The sequence below is a fragment of the Lissotriton helveticus genome, chromosome 10 (genome assembly GCF_964261635.1).
Source record: "Lissotriton helveticus chromosome 10, aLisHel1.1, whole genome shotgun sequence".
NCBI classification, from domain to species: Eukaryota; Metazoa; Chordata; class Amphibia; order Caudata; family Salamandridae; genus Lissotriton; species Lissotriton helveticus.
The window spans coordinates 34,040,623-34,058,079 of NC_136071.1; the positions used below are offsets into that span (position 1 = coordinate 34,040,623).

Consider the following 17,457-nt stretch of genomic DNA (forward strand, 5'->3'; position numbering starts at 1 on the left):
CAGGCCCATCAGCCAATCACGTGCTAGCAGACTCACTACACAATTATGCCAACTTCTAAAAGTGGCGCTTCTAGACTACACACAGCCATGCCGCATATACCATTCTGCAGCATTCATTCTCACGAGTTCAGACATATCAAACTCGACCCTGCACTCCCCATGCATCAGGAATCTACCATGGGCATACATATTCCCAGTCATTCCTATGGGAGGGCAGGTCACTCACCATCCATACACAGAAAGCACACGCACTTTACACTGTACCACAGTGAAAAAGTGCGCAGAGGCCTACAATCACCAATCCAGGTTCCAAAAACAGGCTAGGAAAAAGCAAAAAGTCACGGGGTAGACCTGCCCAAAGGACCGGGTCCAACACCCACGTTTTGGGCATCAAATGAGGAAAGCTCGTGGTCCATTACTCTTCGGATCTATAGTGAAGAGAGGTGTAGTTAATTGTGCAAACTGAGTGTGCTGCGTAGTCTGGATAAATGGCACTAGTGTATTGTATCATGCGGCCTGGATCACTATCCACTGTTACAATGAACATGTTTAAGACCTTTAATTTTCATCTAGTGTCTCTAATTTGAGTTGTGATATTGAAAACGTGGAGCCTGTGTGTATAATGAAGTGTTCAGTACTGAAAGCCAGACAGCGATTTCTTTATTTTCCGTCGTCCAAGATACAGTGTTGAGTCCCACTCATGTTAATGTTAATGTTACCGTAACTTGTAGAGCGCAACAGCTGCCCCAGCAAAGGTGCGTCCTGGCGCTGACAGCAGAGCAACTGACACGTTCGGGTGGAGCGGATGAAAGGGCTACGCTGCGGGAAACAGGTGTGTTTTAATGGCCTTCCTGAATTCTAGGTAGTTGTGGAGTCCCCGGATGTGAGCAGGGAGTGAGTTCCAGAGGCGAGCCGCCCTACTGCGGAAGGAGCGACCTCCAGCCCGGACTCTACGTGTCCGGGGAACTACCACCAGGTGTTGACCTAGTGAGCGGAGATGGCGTGTGGGGACATAAGGCGAAAGCAGGTTGGCCAGGATGCTAGGGGTGGTGAATTTCAGGGCTTTGAAAGTGATGCAGAGCGCCTTGAATTCAATTCATCGTGATATAACAGCAGACCCACACATGCAAAAGAAATATTTCAAGGAATTGTAGGATGAAAAGTGCTGTAAATTTGCTCCATTTATTTTTTAAGTTCCAATTTCTACTTTTAAGTCTCTGAGTAAGGTAAAAAAACCTCTGCTTTCCATTTGTCCCATAAAGTTAGCCTGGCGTCTGGTGGAGCAGGCCTCATAAGGGCATCAGGCCGTCACTGTGTAATGTTAGCCAGGGCGAGATGGTTTGCTGTAGCAGCATCCATGAGGATTTGTCGAAAACCTTCTCCTTCAGGTAGTAAGGGTCCGCCTGGTGGATGTAGAGCAGGGACACGGCCAGGAAGACCATCAGAAGCACCTGCAGCAGTAGGATTTTCTGGCAGACTCCAATGAGCCGTCCGACCATGTAGAGCAGTAGCCTGGAACCAGAAGAAATCAAAGTGAGAGAGTTTAGGTACATGACACGGACTCGTTCCTAGAAGGCTATCTGGCACTAAGAAACATTACTATCAATGGAGGTGTAGCTTGCCAAGGAATGAAAATGGGTGCTGCCAGGGTTTAGGTGGTTACTGCTTAGGAAGGTATACTTTGTCAAGGGTGTTAATGTTAATGTTAATGTTAAGGGTTATTTATTAAGTGCGCTTACACCGGGTGGCTTCATGGCGCTGACCAGAAAACAGAGAGTACTAAGGGCAGACTGATCAGACAGCAAGCTGTCCACTATACCATGTTATATGCTTGCCGGAACAGCCAGGTCTTAAGGAGCTTCCTAAACTGCATAGTATCAGTACAAGACCGGATTGCCAAAGGGAACGAGTTCTCTGGGTGAAGAATCGTTATTCTCTTGAAATTGTTGTATTTAACTGAGTCTCATGCTAAGGTTTTTACACTGTAAGCTTGGGACATATGTGTAACATGTATCAAAATCTACAACACCGAACGATTAATGATGTAAGATGTTTCAACTATTTTTAAGATATAATCAATAAAAAAACATGTGTTTAAAAAAAAGAATTAAAAAAAATAAGTGTAAATTCCAAATAACGTGGAGTTATTACTGCCCACAAAGGTGTTATATGCCAATGATTTAGAATGTTCACTGCCCAGAACGGTGTATACAGTAAAGTGTAAGAATGTAGCTTGTCCAGGGCTTTAACCCCTTGCATGCTTATGACGAGCTCAGCTCGTAAGGCACAGTGTAGCTGTGCTCATGGCGAGCTGAGCTCGTCATAACTGCCGCGGACGGCCCACAGGGGGCTTATTCCCCACTTGTGCAGGCGTTCTATGGGAGTGGGCGGAGTCATGACGAGTCCAGCTCGTCATGAGCACAGCTCCACTGTGCAGCATGACGAGCTGGACTCGTCACGAGTACCGCGGCGCAGCGCGCGGCCCCTACTCCCCCCCCGCACTGCGGGGGAATTAGCCCCGCATGGAAGGGGTTAAGCGACTATTGCTGGGCATGGTGGAGGTTGTAGAGGAATTATTATTATTATTAATATTATTATTATTATTATTAAGCTTGTAAAGCGCCTGGTTACTCCAACGGAGTGTCCCCGCGCTAGAACATGATCAACCGCCAGCGACTATCAATTAGAGAGATGATTTTCTGAAAAGAATGTAGACTGCCAAGGAATTTCTGTGATTACCGGCCTTGAGGGTGTAGGTTGCTAAGAACTTGGAACGCTAACTGTCTGGAAAAGTATATGTTGCGGAGGACGTATTGTTATTGCTGCCTATGAAGGTGCAGATTAAGATGGACTTAAAATAATTACTGCTGGGAATGGTGTAGATTGGCCTGGTGTATGAGTGATTACTGCCTTTAAGGGGGCGACATGCCAATGACTGGCAGAGACTGAGAATCTCTCCCATCTGCAGGAGTCCAGATTGGCAGGTTCTTGCAATTATCACTGCCAGGAAATGTACAGATTTGCAAGGGTTTAAAATCATCTAGATAAAGATTTTTTTTTAAAGACAGTCATTTAAACATAGCAAGTCTAGTTTGTTAAAGACAAGTGGGGAAGTGTGGCTCAATGGTTAGAGCGGCAGACCCTGATGCAGAGGTCTAGCCCAGGACCAGGGTTCAATTCCCCGCCTCGGCGGGTCTTGGGCTCAAAATTCCACGGACCTGATAATTCTCGCCTCGGTGCCTATTCCAATCATGGAGTCCCACTCTGCAACTCTGGGCAATAGCTTGCTTAATCTCCACAACGGCCCCCACAACGCTAAGGATGCCTGGCCTCCACCTTGGGGGTGCCCAGGAGTAGACACCTCACAGGGAAAGCCAGGATGGGTTCCACAGCGGTATTCGTGCAAGCGCCTGGAGACCCTTGCGGGTGAGTAGCGCGCTATACAAGTATCAATTTTTTTATTTACAATATCATTAAAGGTATAGATTACTTAATTACTGCCCCTTAATGTACAGACTTTTAGAACATAGAATGATTACTGACTAGAAAGACATACATTATCGAGGTCATCGAGAGATTACTGCCAAGGTCATTGAGTGATTACTGGCCTTAAAAGTTTCCAGTGACTGCAAGAGAATAACAAACTTTGTGCTTCTCCAAATCTACCAGTCCACTTTCAGGCCCCCACACACCACAGCGTCTGCTGCCCTCCAAGTGCTTGACCACACATTCCAGTTCAATGACAACAATAAACCCTGGCTCCTCATCCTGTGCAAACTCTTAGCAAATGTTAGTACGTCACCTAAGCCCTGCACAACACCTTATTGTTTAGAATACTCTTCAACAGCATTGTCCTGCAGTCGTTTCCATTTTATGTCTGTCTTAAGTTTGTCTTAAGTCTGTCTTAAGTCTGTCTTAAGTTTGTCTTAAGTTCATTCTGTGAATACCAAAAATCGTAAGTGCATTCTGTGAGTACCCAAAGTTGTAAGTTTAGGATCTTGTCGTAAGTTCGTTCAGTGAATCGGGCCCTACATCTACATCTAGACTAACCTCTTCCATTGTTAGCTTTCAGGACGAATTGAACCCCCACCGGAACCTGTAACACCTCATCCTCGTGGAACCCTCCTCTGAAGGAAGGATAGCTCTGTGCAGTGCCCTTTCTCCAACTCCTTGAACACGTGTACCCCTTCCCTGTATCTACTTACAAATCCTTGCTTTTCCCCCTCTCCATTGTACAGTGTCCCTTTGCTTTGTACATTGGGATGCACTTTAGATGTCCCTTTGCATATGTAGAAGGAATATTGTGCACACATATATACTTCAAGTTGTAAGAGGAAAAAAGATTTCCCAGAAGAGGAGCAACCTCACCAGATGTAGTTAGGTGCACTTATACGCAGAGATAAAAGCGGAGCGCATGCTTTATTCAAACTTTTTTTGAACCACAAAAATGAAGGATTAAAAAAAACTCTGAAAGTTAAACATCTTAACTCTTAGACTTAGGGGGATGCACTGATGTGTACAGTCTGGCGGCGGTGGGAGCAGAGATTCAGGAATGGAGAACTGAGGAAAGGTTTTTGGGTTTGTATGAAGCAATGATATCTTTTCATCCTCTCCTCCATCTTCCCACTTAATCCTGCCCCAAACGGTATGTTGAAGTTACAAGACCAATCAAAGATGGATTATGAACACAGAGGAACAGCACATAATAAGTAAGAGTGCCAACTAGGGAATTGATCAACATTTCTTTTCCAATCCCCTTTCCTAGTATCTATAAGAAAAAAGACTTAAGTGACAAGTTTAGGACAACATGCCCAAACGACACTGAAGAACTATGCCTCTCCCAGCCTACGCGGCCCTCTCCCCATCTCTCTGCGGGAAGTGCTCTTGCAGTGCCCTGTACCCACCTGAGTCCAAACAACCGGTTCTTTCGTCTTTCATTTTCATAGTGAGTCCTCAGTAACTTTTTCTCCTGCAAAGCAAGACAATAGTTCTTTTAATGCAATTTATATACATAGAAAAGGGCAAAAAATCATTAGAAAAATATCCAGCCTAAGGCTTTGCAATGCCAGCAACCACCCGCCAATAACAATACCCACTTGTATGAACATGTACCCTGTGTAGACCCAACAGAGGGTTTGTAGGAGGCTCAGTGCACTTCTTTGGAACCCCTGACCCAATTCATATTTCCCATGATTGCTAAGAGCTGATGTCCAACAGAAGGTGATGGTGGTGGACGATATGACTGTCAGGTAAGGTGGGTAGCAGAGTGCCCTGTGTGGACCTGGTTATGGCCACTGTGTTTCTTCTGGATCTGGCTATGGCCCTTGCAGGTCTTTACCTGGCACATTTCAAGTAACTTTAGGCCACATTTATGAAGCCATTTAGCAGCCTCAGACTCTGCAACTCTTTGAATCACAGGGTTTGCGACTGCTAAATGCCTTATTTTTTTGTTTAAATCTTTTTTATTGACATTTTTCATATTTTTGGCATACAACCAGAACAAAGCATAGGTACCATGTATAGTTGCTTGCAAATGGTACAATATCCAGAAACAAACTATAAAAATACAGATGAGTTATTCAACAGGGTACTGAGAGTTTACTCATGACAGCGTCTGTATAGAGGGTGTATCAGTGCCCAAGAGTCTGATCACTGGACAGCTTGTAATCGTTTCAGACATGGTGCACCTTAGGCCAAACTGTGGACACAGGGTACAACAAAATTAGGACAACTTAAGCCAAGGAGGGGTGAGGGAGTCGCTTGAGACCTGCTGCCATGCCAGGTATAACAGATTGAGCCAGTTCTATCCGAGCCTAGCCACAGCGGGGTTATGCAGAGGGGCCATACATCTCTAAAAGTCAGCACTACTTAACTCCTGTACCTAAAAAGGATGAGCACTAGGTGTCCGTATCGTGCTAAATGCCTTATTGGCTTGCGATATCACTCCTATGTTTGCAGAGGCCATTACCACCTTGAACCACCTGGTGGTAACTTCCATGCAAAACAGTGCTCGAGGAGTAATCATCCATGGAAATCAGTGAACAGCCTGTTGACATATGGTTTACGCTTTATTTAATGGCCAGCTATTAATGCGATGATAAAACACATCTGATATATGATTTGTGCTGGGGCGTTTATCCTCCCATTAATACAACAGGGTATAAATAATTAGTTTGTCTTTTCTCGGTTGGTGTTCTTCAAGACAACTATGTCATGGTGGTATAACCCCTGTAATCATTCATAGTTCATATTTCTCAGATGATGGTATGTTCCATCACTCAGTGCTCTTGGCGCCAGCCTAAGCATCATACTTACTAGCTCTGCTTGCACAATCTCATACATCAGGGAGCCGCTAACGGGGCGCGGTGGAGGATACTCCGCTACCTGGTCTTCCATCTTGTTCCTGTCAAATAGGAAAGAGTGAACTTACTACTACATCACTACTTCTGAAGTGGATGGAAACAATTTAGAGAGCGGGGAAAGGTGTCCGCAGCTGCCATTGTGCAAATCGGTAACTTTAGAAGTCTTTGTGGTAGTTGTGGTTCTCTGTGATCAAGTCTCCTTTATGACAGCTGAGTTACCAGAGCAACTGGGGTTACAACTCTGCATCCCATCAAATTTCCTACCTCCATTCCCTGAAAACATGAAGGCAGGATTGTGCCTCTGCCTTGGAAAAGAGGTGGATGAAGCTTCTCCTTGGCCAGCTCCAGGCCTCAAACCCCCCTCAGTTTTCCAGTTTTGCTCCCCCTGAGGTGGCCACAGTTGCTTTCCATTCCTACCCCCATTTTTCTCCTGCTGGTCTTGTGTGTTTTGGCTATCAACAGGTAAATAAGGGGGAGTGTGACTTGGAAGAATACTGTGGAAATTGCTAGCTACTATCGACATTCTCACGCTTCCAGGGCGTGTTCATCTCCACCCCATTTATATTGACAAGTAGCGTTCCAGGCAAAACCACTAATGAACGGAACAACGTGAACTAGAGCACCAGAAAGTACTGGACTAAGGTGAATGTATGGTATAAAAACAAGCAAATGTTTAATACATTTCAAATATACATTAATAAAAATTATAGATAAAAGACATTTGTATATATAACAAATGTCTTTATCTATAATTTTTTATTAATGTATATTTGAAATTTATTAAACATTTGCTTGTTTTTATACCATACATTCACCTTAGTCCAGTACTTTCTGGTGCTCTAGTTCACATTGTTCCGTTCATTAGTGGTTTTGCCTGGAACGTTACTTATCAATATATTGTCTTTACCCTGATCCAGGAAACATATTATACATCAGGGGGTCCTTGTTACTTACAATTGTTCATCTCCACCCCATTACCATTCGAGGAACCCTCTCACCATAGCGCTTCGACAAAGTGTTGACTGGAGTTGCTTGGATCAGGCAAGCCAGGTTGCCCAGTCCATCCGAGTGACCCTGCTCTATGTATTCTATTAAAGGTGTGCCGCCCACCACGTCGCTGCCCAAGCAAGATACTCACAGAGCCAGCTCCTGCTGCGCCTTTTCCAACTGGTCCTTCAGGCTGATGATCTTGTTGTGCAAAACCTGGAAGAAAAGACACATGAGTGTATTGATTGTATTTGCTTTGTTTTTTCTCCTCTTGGGCATCCTCTGCTTACTTGGCACTAATGTGTTTAATTTTGTTTATTCTGCTCTGGGGCATCCTTTGCCTACTTGACATTATTGTATTTAGTTTCTGTTGTTCCAATGGTTGATTGTATCCTTTACCTACTTGACATTATTATATTTATTTTATGTCTTTTTAATGCTTTGTGTATTCTCTGCCTCCTTGGCACTATTGTGTTTAATTTTGTTTATTCTGCTCCTGGGCATCCTTTGCCTACTTGACATTATTGTATTTAGTTTCTGTTGTTCCAATGCTTGATTGTATCCTTTACCTACTTGACATTATTATATTTATTTTATGTATTTTTAATGTTTTGTGTATTCTCTGCCTACTTGACAATATTGTGTTTATTTTCTGTTGTTGTACTGCCTGGGTTAATTTTTGTTTGTTCTGCTCTGGGGCATCCGTTGTTGTATTTAGTTTCTGTTGTTCCAATGTTTGGTTGTATCCTCTGGCAGCTTGGCATTGTTATATTTATTTTATGTTGTTCCAATGCTTGATTGTATCCTTTACCTACTTGACATTATTATATTTATTTTATGTCTTTTTAATGTTTTGTGTATTCTCTGCCTACTTGGCAATAGTGTGTTTATTTTCTGTTGTTGTACTGCCTGGTTCCAATGCTTGGTTGTATCCTCTGGCAGCTTGACATTGTTATATGTATTTTATGTTGTTTTAATGCCTGGTAATATCCTCTAACTGCTTGACATTGTTGTATGTATTTTATGTTGTTTTAGTGCTTGGTTGTATTCTCTGTATTTATTTTCCGATTATTCTACTCTTGGATATGCTCAACCTACTTGGTAGTATTGCATTTATTTTTTGATAAATTTGCTCTTGGCATTCTGTTCCTTACTTGGCACTACTGCATTTATTTTGTGTTCTTTGGACGTCCTTGCCTGCCTGACACTTTTGTCTTTATTTTTCTACTATTCTGCTCTAGGTACTCCTCTGCCAACTTGCTACTATAGTTTAGTTTTTCTGTTTTTATGCTCTAGGCACCTCTTGGAGATCCTCTTCCTACTTTGCACTATCCCCAAGCTCTTCTAGTCGTGATCTCTCCTCTGCAGATTGTTTGATGCCACTTGCGTGTAGTGGCTATTAAAGGACACAGCGGGTGAGGTGGCTGTTTGTCACCAGTGGCTTTGGGGACTTTACAGGCATAACAGGAATACCAAAAAACATCAACAATAAGGTGCAAAGAAAACAATGGCAAAACATCCAATGTAACATGCTTCACAAACATGCATTCCCATTGAAAATACCTAAATCAACTTGCCTCTGGCCAGTGGTTTGTAAAGGAAGTTCATCCTCATTTTTATTGTTACAGGTTTTGCTAATAAATCTACTGTTTCATGAGTTTACAATAATTCCCACTTCTCATTGATATGCGTTTACACATTGTGAAACAAAGCATAGCATATGGTGTGAAAAACATTAACAAGAACCCCTATCCCCTACACTACCATCCACCGCCCAACAATATCCTTAAATTCTTGTTCAAAGTACTATCACTTGTGTTGCCTCATAGGGTTCCTAAACTCATCTGATATCAGTCACATCAGCAATGTCCTCTCAAATGGGGAAACCTCTCAATTTCTTGGGCAGCTCAGTTCTCTATGGGCCCGATTCACAGAAATAACTTAAGACAAAATCCTAAACTTACTACTTTTGGTATTCACAGAAGTTAGGATTCTGTCTTACGTTTGTCTTAAGGCAGACTTAAGTTAGGATTTTGTCTTAAATTTGTCTTAAGATAGACTTAAGACAGACTTAAGTTAGGATTTTGTCTTAAGTCTATCTTAAGTCTGTCTTAAGACAAATTTAAGACAAAATCCTAACTTCTGTGAATACCAAAATCTTAATCTTCCCAATGGCCCTCAGTTCTGTGAATCGGGCCCTTAAAACGTAGGCCAGATAGCTTATCACTGGACCTTGAATCCTCCTGATTGCTTTATCTTTTATGTCGCCATATTTCTCCACCCCCAGCAAAGACCAGATTCACCAGGAGCATATGTGCTGTACGTTTTCTTTCTTTGGAGTAAGCAGAGTAAAATCCCTGCAGATGTCTCCCCAATATGATCATCTCTACATAAGATGTTTTCCCAGAATCCCTGTCTTTTGGTATATGACCATAGTATATGTGGTGTTGTGGTCTTGTTCACATACTCTCTTCAGCAGCGATCAGGGTTTATGACATGTAAACCTGAAGGTATGAGATACCACTGACACATGGTTTTATATATTGCTTCCCTGCCTTGTGCATCTCTATCTAATTGATATTCCTAAGGAGAACCTCTTGCCACTGCCCCTTATCTAGTTGAATTACCAACACCATCTCCTGTGCCTCTTTGAAGGTCACCTTGGGATCCAGTTTCATAGCCTGCTGCATTCTATACAGTCTGGAGGTAGAATGTTCTCTGGTCACTAAGGCATCTTCCATCCCAACGAGGGCCCAGGTAGCCTCATACTTTACCTCTGATTGTGACCGCCGATGTATACCTGAAGCGCTCACTTTCTTCCATTCCATATTCTTGTTTGTAGCCTTGCGGCTAGAGCGGTCGACTCAAAGCTGGGGAACCAGGTTCGAGTCTCGGCAACGACACTCAACATCCTGTGATTCTGGGCAAATCACTTCCTCTCCTGTGCCTAATAAAAACTAATGTGTCCATCTGTAACAAAACTGGTGCTCATGTAAAGCGCTCTAATACCCGATTTCTCGGGTCTAGTTCGCGCTATATAAAACTCAAAAATAATCCAAAAAAAAAAATCTTGCAGAGCCTGAAGCACGGCATAACCCAGCACCCAAAAATGTTGCTCTTCATTCCTGTGGTGAAATCTATGTACTCCCATGGAGGAGTGAAGGGTATGTGGTCACCCCACCCCCAACTCAGCTCAGAGTATCTCAGGTTTTAATGGTTGCATAAAATATCAAGTCCTAGACAGGTTCCCATTTCGCTGCTGTTTTGATATGCATAGATCTTCAGTAATGGTGTCACAGCCACAGTCTGGTACAACATACACCATCCGTTCTCTTCTTCCATCAATTCAATGAGGAATCTGCGTTGAGTTACTTAGCATTTGTGGATGACGTTTGGGAATCCAAAGACCCCCTTCCCTTGGCCAAAGTGTACTTTGTGCTCACTTCATTCTCAGTTACCCTCCTATCTAGATGTGTCCCTCCAGCACGTGTTGAAAATTCTATAAGCCTCGACTCCCTCGTCCACAATGGCAGGATGTGGAAACATAAATGTATCGTGCAGAGTTCCGCCATCTTGATGCCCGCTAACCATTGTACACAAGATAATGGTGTGCTGCCAACTTTGCAAACATTGAGCGCTCTCAATAGTGTTCTGTAATTCCTCTGCAGCATTTCTACCACTGTTGTCGACTCCTAAGATGTGTATATATATTAAGGGGAGAGGTGTGGTGCCACGGCCAGGGCGACTGACGCAGGACGCAGGACGCTTGGGATCACGGTTCGATCCCCGGGTCCGGCGGAAGGGGTCTGCCCAGCACCATGCGACTCTGGGCAATAGCTCGCTTAATCTTCCCAATGGCCCTCAGCATCTTGAGACCCCTTCGGGGGTGATTTGTGCGCTATACAAACTGGATTTACATTTATATTTACATATGTGAGTTGGACGATCGAAGGGGTGTACTTGTTTCAAAGGTCAGATGTTTTCTGTAATAAAATAATAATAATCCACATTTGTAAAGCGCACAATCACCCGTTAGGGTCTCTAGGCGCTGGGGGCCGTCGGGAAGATTAAGCAAGCTATTGCCCAGAGTCACATGGTGCTGGGCTAATCTGCCGCCGGTGCCAGGGATCGAACCGTGGTCCCCAGATTCCAGCGTCAGTCGCCCTGGCCGCGGCGCCACACCTCTTCCTCCTTGATCCTGTATAGCGAAACCATGAGAACTTTTGACTTTGCAGAATTGATCTGGAATCTTTCTACTGTGGAAGTAACAGGGTTTCATTGGATCAATAGTGTATCCTCTACAAAAAATGTTATTTCTAGTGTATTCCTAACTTCTTTCCCTATATACTGCATTGAAGAATTATAATTGAATCCCCTCCATATTTACCCTATTTCTAATTTTTGGGCCAGTTGTTTGATGCAAACCAAATAACAGTGGTGATAAAGGGCACCCCTGTCTCGTGCCGCTACAGATGCGGACAGAACCTGACAATCAACTCTTAACCGTCACCATCGCATGAGGAAATTCAAACCCACCAAGATCTAATCAAGCATTTCCTTGCTAAACTCCATATGTGATAGCAATGCCCTCATAAACAGCAAATATACCCTGTCAAATGCCGTTTCCATGTTCAATGTGAGCTGCACCTTCTGTTTCAATTGCTTCTCAGCAATATCAACTAGTTGGAGTACCTTTGTAGTATTGTTGCCAGTTTGTTGAAGGACCTGGTCGTTAGGAGCTCTGGTGGACAGGACGCAGCTACTAGGGAAAAGGGTAGAGTGATTATGGGCACAGTTGTTCCAAAAGGTATTGTAGGGGGACGGGACTTGGGGTTAAAACTTGTGATACCCACAGCAAAGTATTCTGGGATTATTTCAAGTGCTTCTAGCCCAAAACTAGTTAGTTGCTATGAAGAGTTTGGCTGGCGAGCCACCTAATTAGTCCTCGGACCAGTGAAAAACTTGGAACTGGGATCTAAGTTAATTGGCTAGCCGTGCTTACAAGGGAAGATGTCTCTAGATGGTTAGGCCTAGGAAAATCATTCAAAATGGTCTGGAATCCAAGTGACCAATTGCAATCAGAAGAACAATACCCAAGATCTTCGATTAAGCAGATAAACCTCTGTGTTCCTCTGGGTCATGGAAGAGGGAGATACAGGATCCCATGTGGTACAGACAAGTTGGGAAGGCATAGGTTCACCACACTTCATATCCTGTTGTGCGCTTCTGCAGGTCTTTGTAAATTTGTAGATTAATATAGCTCTGCAAGGGTATTCAGGCGCTGTCCATGGGCACAGGGAAGTTTTTTTTTTGTTTAAAACACTTTTATTGAGGCAATTAAAGCAATCCTCATTGTCATCAAGATGGTACACACCATAGACAGAGAAAAAGCAAGTCGCATTGACAACAGAGTAGGGTGTGTATGGCACTGTCCATCGTGACCGCATAGCAGGATAGGAGGTATACAGCAGTGTAAACTTTTTCTGATAAGGCAACAGAAATGCAAGTATAACAACACGAATTGCACGTAAATGAGAAGAAAAAGAAAAAGGGAAATAAAAAAAATAAAAAAATAAAAACAGAACACAGTTCGATCGGTTTGTGAGAACAACACTTCAATTCAGTCAGTATGACAATGCACAGCACTATTGGCAACAACCACCCTAGAGCAAAAAAAGGGACGATGTCCGGCACCACCCTTCAAGGGTACAAGCAACCATCCCAAGTCTACATACGCGGCTGAAGACAGAGCAGTCCACAAGCCGGACCCAGGACAGCACCATAGCCTGCAGCACCAGGGAAAAAAGGATTCAGTGCCGGGAAGGATGAGGAACCCCTGGCCCACAAGTACCCGGCCACTACCCACCAGGGCACAGGAAAGTTAAGTGATTGGCCTAGGATTTTGAGTCGACTCGAGAGGCGAACCCGGATCCCCGGCTCCGGAGTCAGCAGCTCTGGCCACAGCACCACATCCTCTTTGACCTTCTTGCGGAGTATTGTCAGCTGGGCTGCAAGGCACTTGCTCCTACTAGGGGGCTCACTCACAAGAGATATCCTTTTTTTGACACTTTTGTTTTCATGTTTCCAGAATACAATACACAAGTATAAAACTTGCACAACTGATACTCTTCATGCTGTCTTTAGTTAGCCTGGCCTTGCTCTCTATCCTGTTCAGTAAAGGCCTGCTCTCCTCCTCTCACTGGAAGTCCACCTTCCTCTTTTATGTGATGTGTGATGTGATAGCTCATTTGTACCGCGCAACTATCGCTCCAAGGAGCATCTAGGCGCCCATGAGTGACCAAGAGATGTAAGATGGTCTAGCTGCTTAGTTTTCGCCAGTCCAATTACTACACTAATGCTCTAACAGTGGTATCCTGTAGCTTAAAAATCCAGGTTTTTAATTCTTTACGGAATTCTGTTTCTCTCTCTAGGGCGGTGGGAGAGTGTTCCATGCTTTCGAGCCCAACACTGTCAATGACTTACCGCCTCGCGTCCTAAGTCTGAACCCTGGGACAACCAACAGATTGGCGTTTGAGGAGCGTAGGATTCGTGTTGGATGGTACCTAGAGAACTTCTTCCGTAGATATGTTGGCCCTAAGGAGTGGACTGCTCTAAAGGTAATAATCAGTATCTTAAAGAGCACCCTTTTTATTATTGGAAGCCAATGTAAGATTTTTAGTGCGTCCATTGCAGACGATCTTTTCGGCCATTTCAGCACCAACCTGGCTGCTGCATGTTGCACCATCTGGAGCCTATGAGTGACCCCTTTATTGGTGCCTGCTACGGTCAGGGTTCAGTAGCAGGGCGTCTTCCAGAGTCTAGGCCTACAGGACAGATGAAAGGTTCCATCCATGAAAAACGAGAAGGAGGCACTTGGTAAGAGGAAAGCGACTCTAGCAAGGGAGCAGAAATAGATAATGCCTTGTCTGCCTCCCATGTGCCTTGAGATGGAATAAACAGGAGCCAGAAAGGTGCAAATGCCATCCTCAAATGTTGATGCCTGCACAGGCATTCGGAAACAAAATTGTGGAAGAGACTGATTGTTGAGCATCAGGGAATGAGCCCTGTGACTTAAGACTCAACTTTAAAGTACGAGGATAGTCAGGAAGTAAAAATGGCCAGCTGGAATAAAAGAGTGGGTTCTCTTTCTACCAACCAGAAGGGCAAAGGGCTTGATTTAGATTTGGGTGAGGATAGGAAATTCTCCAGTTTGAGAAGTGGTAAATCCTCCTTAGGAGTATTCTCTGATGTTAAACAGAATTGCCTTCACAGAATCATCAGTGTATTCACCACTGCCTCTGCAAATCGGATTTGCAAATGTATTTACACAACTTGAAGCCACGGGCCTCTTCCGAGCCCTACTATTCAGGAAAAATAATTATATTGGTTTAGATTTAGGAATTCGACAGGCCATGGACATGAAGGAGAAATGAGAGCTTAATACTCTGGTAACATTAGAATTTGGTTTGCTTAGAGTGGGTGTAGGAACTCCGGGTGGTCCGGCTTGTCCAAATCGCTGCTGACTGTCATAACCCTGGAAGTGTTACATCTTACCCTGAGGAGTGCTCCATGAAATGTATTCCCGTACCCTTTACAAACACCTGACTGCATGTGTGGTCATGTATATGATAAGGCATTCATTATTTGGGGAGCATCATTCCCTGGTCATTGGGCTTGTTGTGTACATGAAATAATGAAATGAAATGAAATGAAATATCAGCATTTGTAAAGCGCACAGCTACTTCCGGAGAGGTGTCCCGGCGCTGGGGGCCGTCGGGAAGATTAAGCGAGCTATTGCCCAGAGTCACATGGTGCTGGGCTAACCTGCCGCCGGTGCCAGGGATTGAACCGCGAACCCCGTGGTCCAGAGTCGGATGTACGTCGTTACAACGCGTGCTTTTACAACGCATGCCTTTACGACGCAACTTTTACAACGCAAGTCGTTACAATGACTTGCGTTGGGGGGCGCTGGATAGTTTAATTTACTATTCCAACTCCAGTCCCCGTGGATAGTAGGGAAGGTGTTGGATAGTAAATTAAAACTATTCCCTATCCTAGAGCGCCCCCCAGCGCAAGTCGTTATAATGACTTGCGTTGTAATGGTTGCGTCGTAAAGGTACTGCGTTGTTAAAGTTGCGTTGTAAACGCTGTTCCCCCCAGAGTCAGGCACCCTGGACGCTGTACCACACCTCTGTCATGAAAATATAGTTACATTGTATACAAATATAATAATATATGTGAGTGCAGGGTGCATGTGTGCATTTTTTGCTTTTTCTAGAATGAGGTAGCGGGGTTCTCAATTTGTCCTGAATGTACAAAAAAGTTCTGGTAAAATGTTTTCTCTTTCCATCCTCTTTATTGTGTTTTGGTAGATTCATTGTTTGTTCTCTTGTTTGTAATTTTTACTAAGTGGTATTTTGCATTAAAAAAAATTGGGAAACCTGAATAAAACACTTCGACCAAAAATATATTGTAATAAAACAGGAACAAAAGTATTTTGGAGGTGTTCCTCATTCACCAATCAAAGGGCAACAGCTATAAGGTAAGAAATAATAATAGAAAAGGTAGTGGGTTGAAGCTACAAACAAGAGCTGTAAAACATATTAAAGGTATGCTGACTTACCTCGATAATTGACGAATATTCCTTGATGGTGGTGGCCATTACTTCCATGTAGCACTCTTTCTGCAATACCAAACAGAGAATTGTGTGGGAACCTAGAACATTAATTTCTGTCATTTGTTAAGTATTTTTCATTGCAATATTGTATTTTTGAAACCATCTTTAAGGTGGGTCTGTCCTACTGTTGACAACTTTGTCTCTCCATGTTGGTCAGTGGTCTGATGTCTGTGACAAAATGGTCTATTTTTTATGGACCGACCCCAATGACAACTCTCCAACTGTTGATTCACAGAAAGGAAAATCAGGACAGCTTAAGGACCCACATCAGCAAATTGTATGAGGTGTCACATATCCAATGTAGATGCAATACAAATCAATGCCTGTCAATGAACAAGAAGCAGGGTGCATAGGGTTCATTCTCAAGCGTAAACATCACATTTAATAGAAGAAACCTAGTGAGAAACTGATGTTAAAAAAAGACATGGGTTTGACCCATATCCTGTTTAAGTAGTCTGTTGGACGGCGCTTGGTTAACACTGGAAGTCTTAGGTTGTACAATCTTGGTGGCTCAGTAACTGGCTGGCAGATGCATCAACGTAGCCTTTTGCGATTCCTAAATAGCGATTTTTAAGGAATCGCTATTTAGGAATAGCAAAAGCCTATGCATGTAGGAATCGTTATTAAAATAGCGATTCCTTAACATTCTTTAATTGCTACTTGAAAATTGCTAGTCCCAATTAAGGAATGCTGTCCCATTCATTCCTATGGGCCTACAGGCCCATAGGAATGTATTGGAGATTGCATGAGCAATTTGCGAGTACCAGTAGGTACCAGTAGGTACTCGCAAATTGCTCATGCAATTTCAAGGGTGCAAGGGTGTCAAAATGACACCCTGTTGCACCCCTGAAATTGATCTATGCACATATGTTGCACACACACATGCCCTAAGGGCATGTGTGTGCGCAACATGAAACTTTGAAAAATGCACAAAAGTGCTTTTTTCAAAGTTTTAGCAAATTACCATGAAGTTCAACTTCATGGTAATTTGCTCCCCCTATTAGCGAATTCGCTATTTTTTTGACTTTCATGCATTGCATTTAAGGAATCTCAATTTGGTATTCCTTAAATGCAATCGCAATTTAAGGAATCTCAATTTAGAGATTCCTTAAATTGCGATTTTTGCATTTGGGATGATGCATCCCAAATGTAAAAATACCGGGAGCAAAGGGGCAGATTCTGAGAATCTGCCCATTTGCTCCCGGTATTTACTTTGATGCATATGCCTGTTAGTGTATAATGGTGTGACATTAGATGCTGAGGACAACGAGGAAAGTGTGCACAAAGATATGCAGGAAATGGGCCTCTTCACCAATCTAATAAATTATGTATGGAGAAGGTTAACACCATCACAGAAATGCACATATGCTCAGCTGTTTTTGAAGTGGCCAAATAGTGCAGCACAAAGACTCCACAGATGTTTTTGTCTTT

The 17,457-nt window shown here is 43.4% G+C and overlaps 1 protein-coding gene across 1 annotated transcript in view; it reads right to left on the reverse strand.

The window, feature by feature from the left end:
* Nucleotides 1-1,175: 1,175 nt before the first annotated feature.
* LOC144785011 (uncharacterized) overlaps nt 1,176-17,457 on the reverse strand; it is a 51,923-nt gene continuing 35,641 nt past the window's right edge. The window contains exons 8-12 of the mRNA XM_078664130.1: nt 15,973-16,032; nt 7,501-7,565; nt 6,316-6,403; nt 4,905-4,969; nt 1,176-1,512 (exon numbers count right to left, since the gene is read on the reverse strand). Of these exons, the coding sequence (XP_078520256.1) occupies nt 1,290-1,512; nt 4,905-4,969; nt 6,316-6,403; nt 7,501-7,565; nt 15,973-16,032 (501 nt within the window). The 3' untranslated portion in view covers nt 1,176-1,289. The remainder of the gene's footprint in view (nt 1,513-4,904; nt 4,970-6,315; nt 6,404-7,500; nt 7,566-15,972; nt 16,033-17,457) is intronic.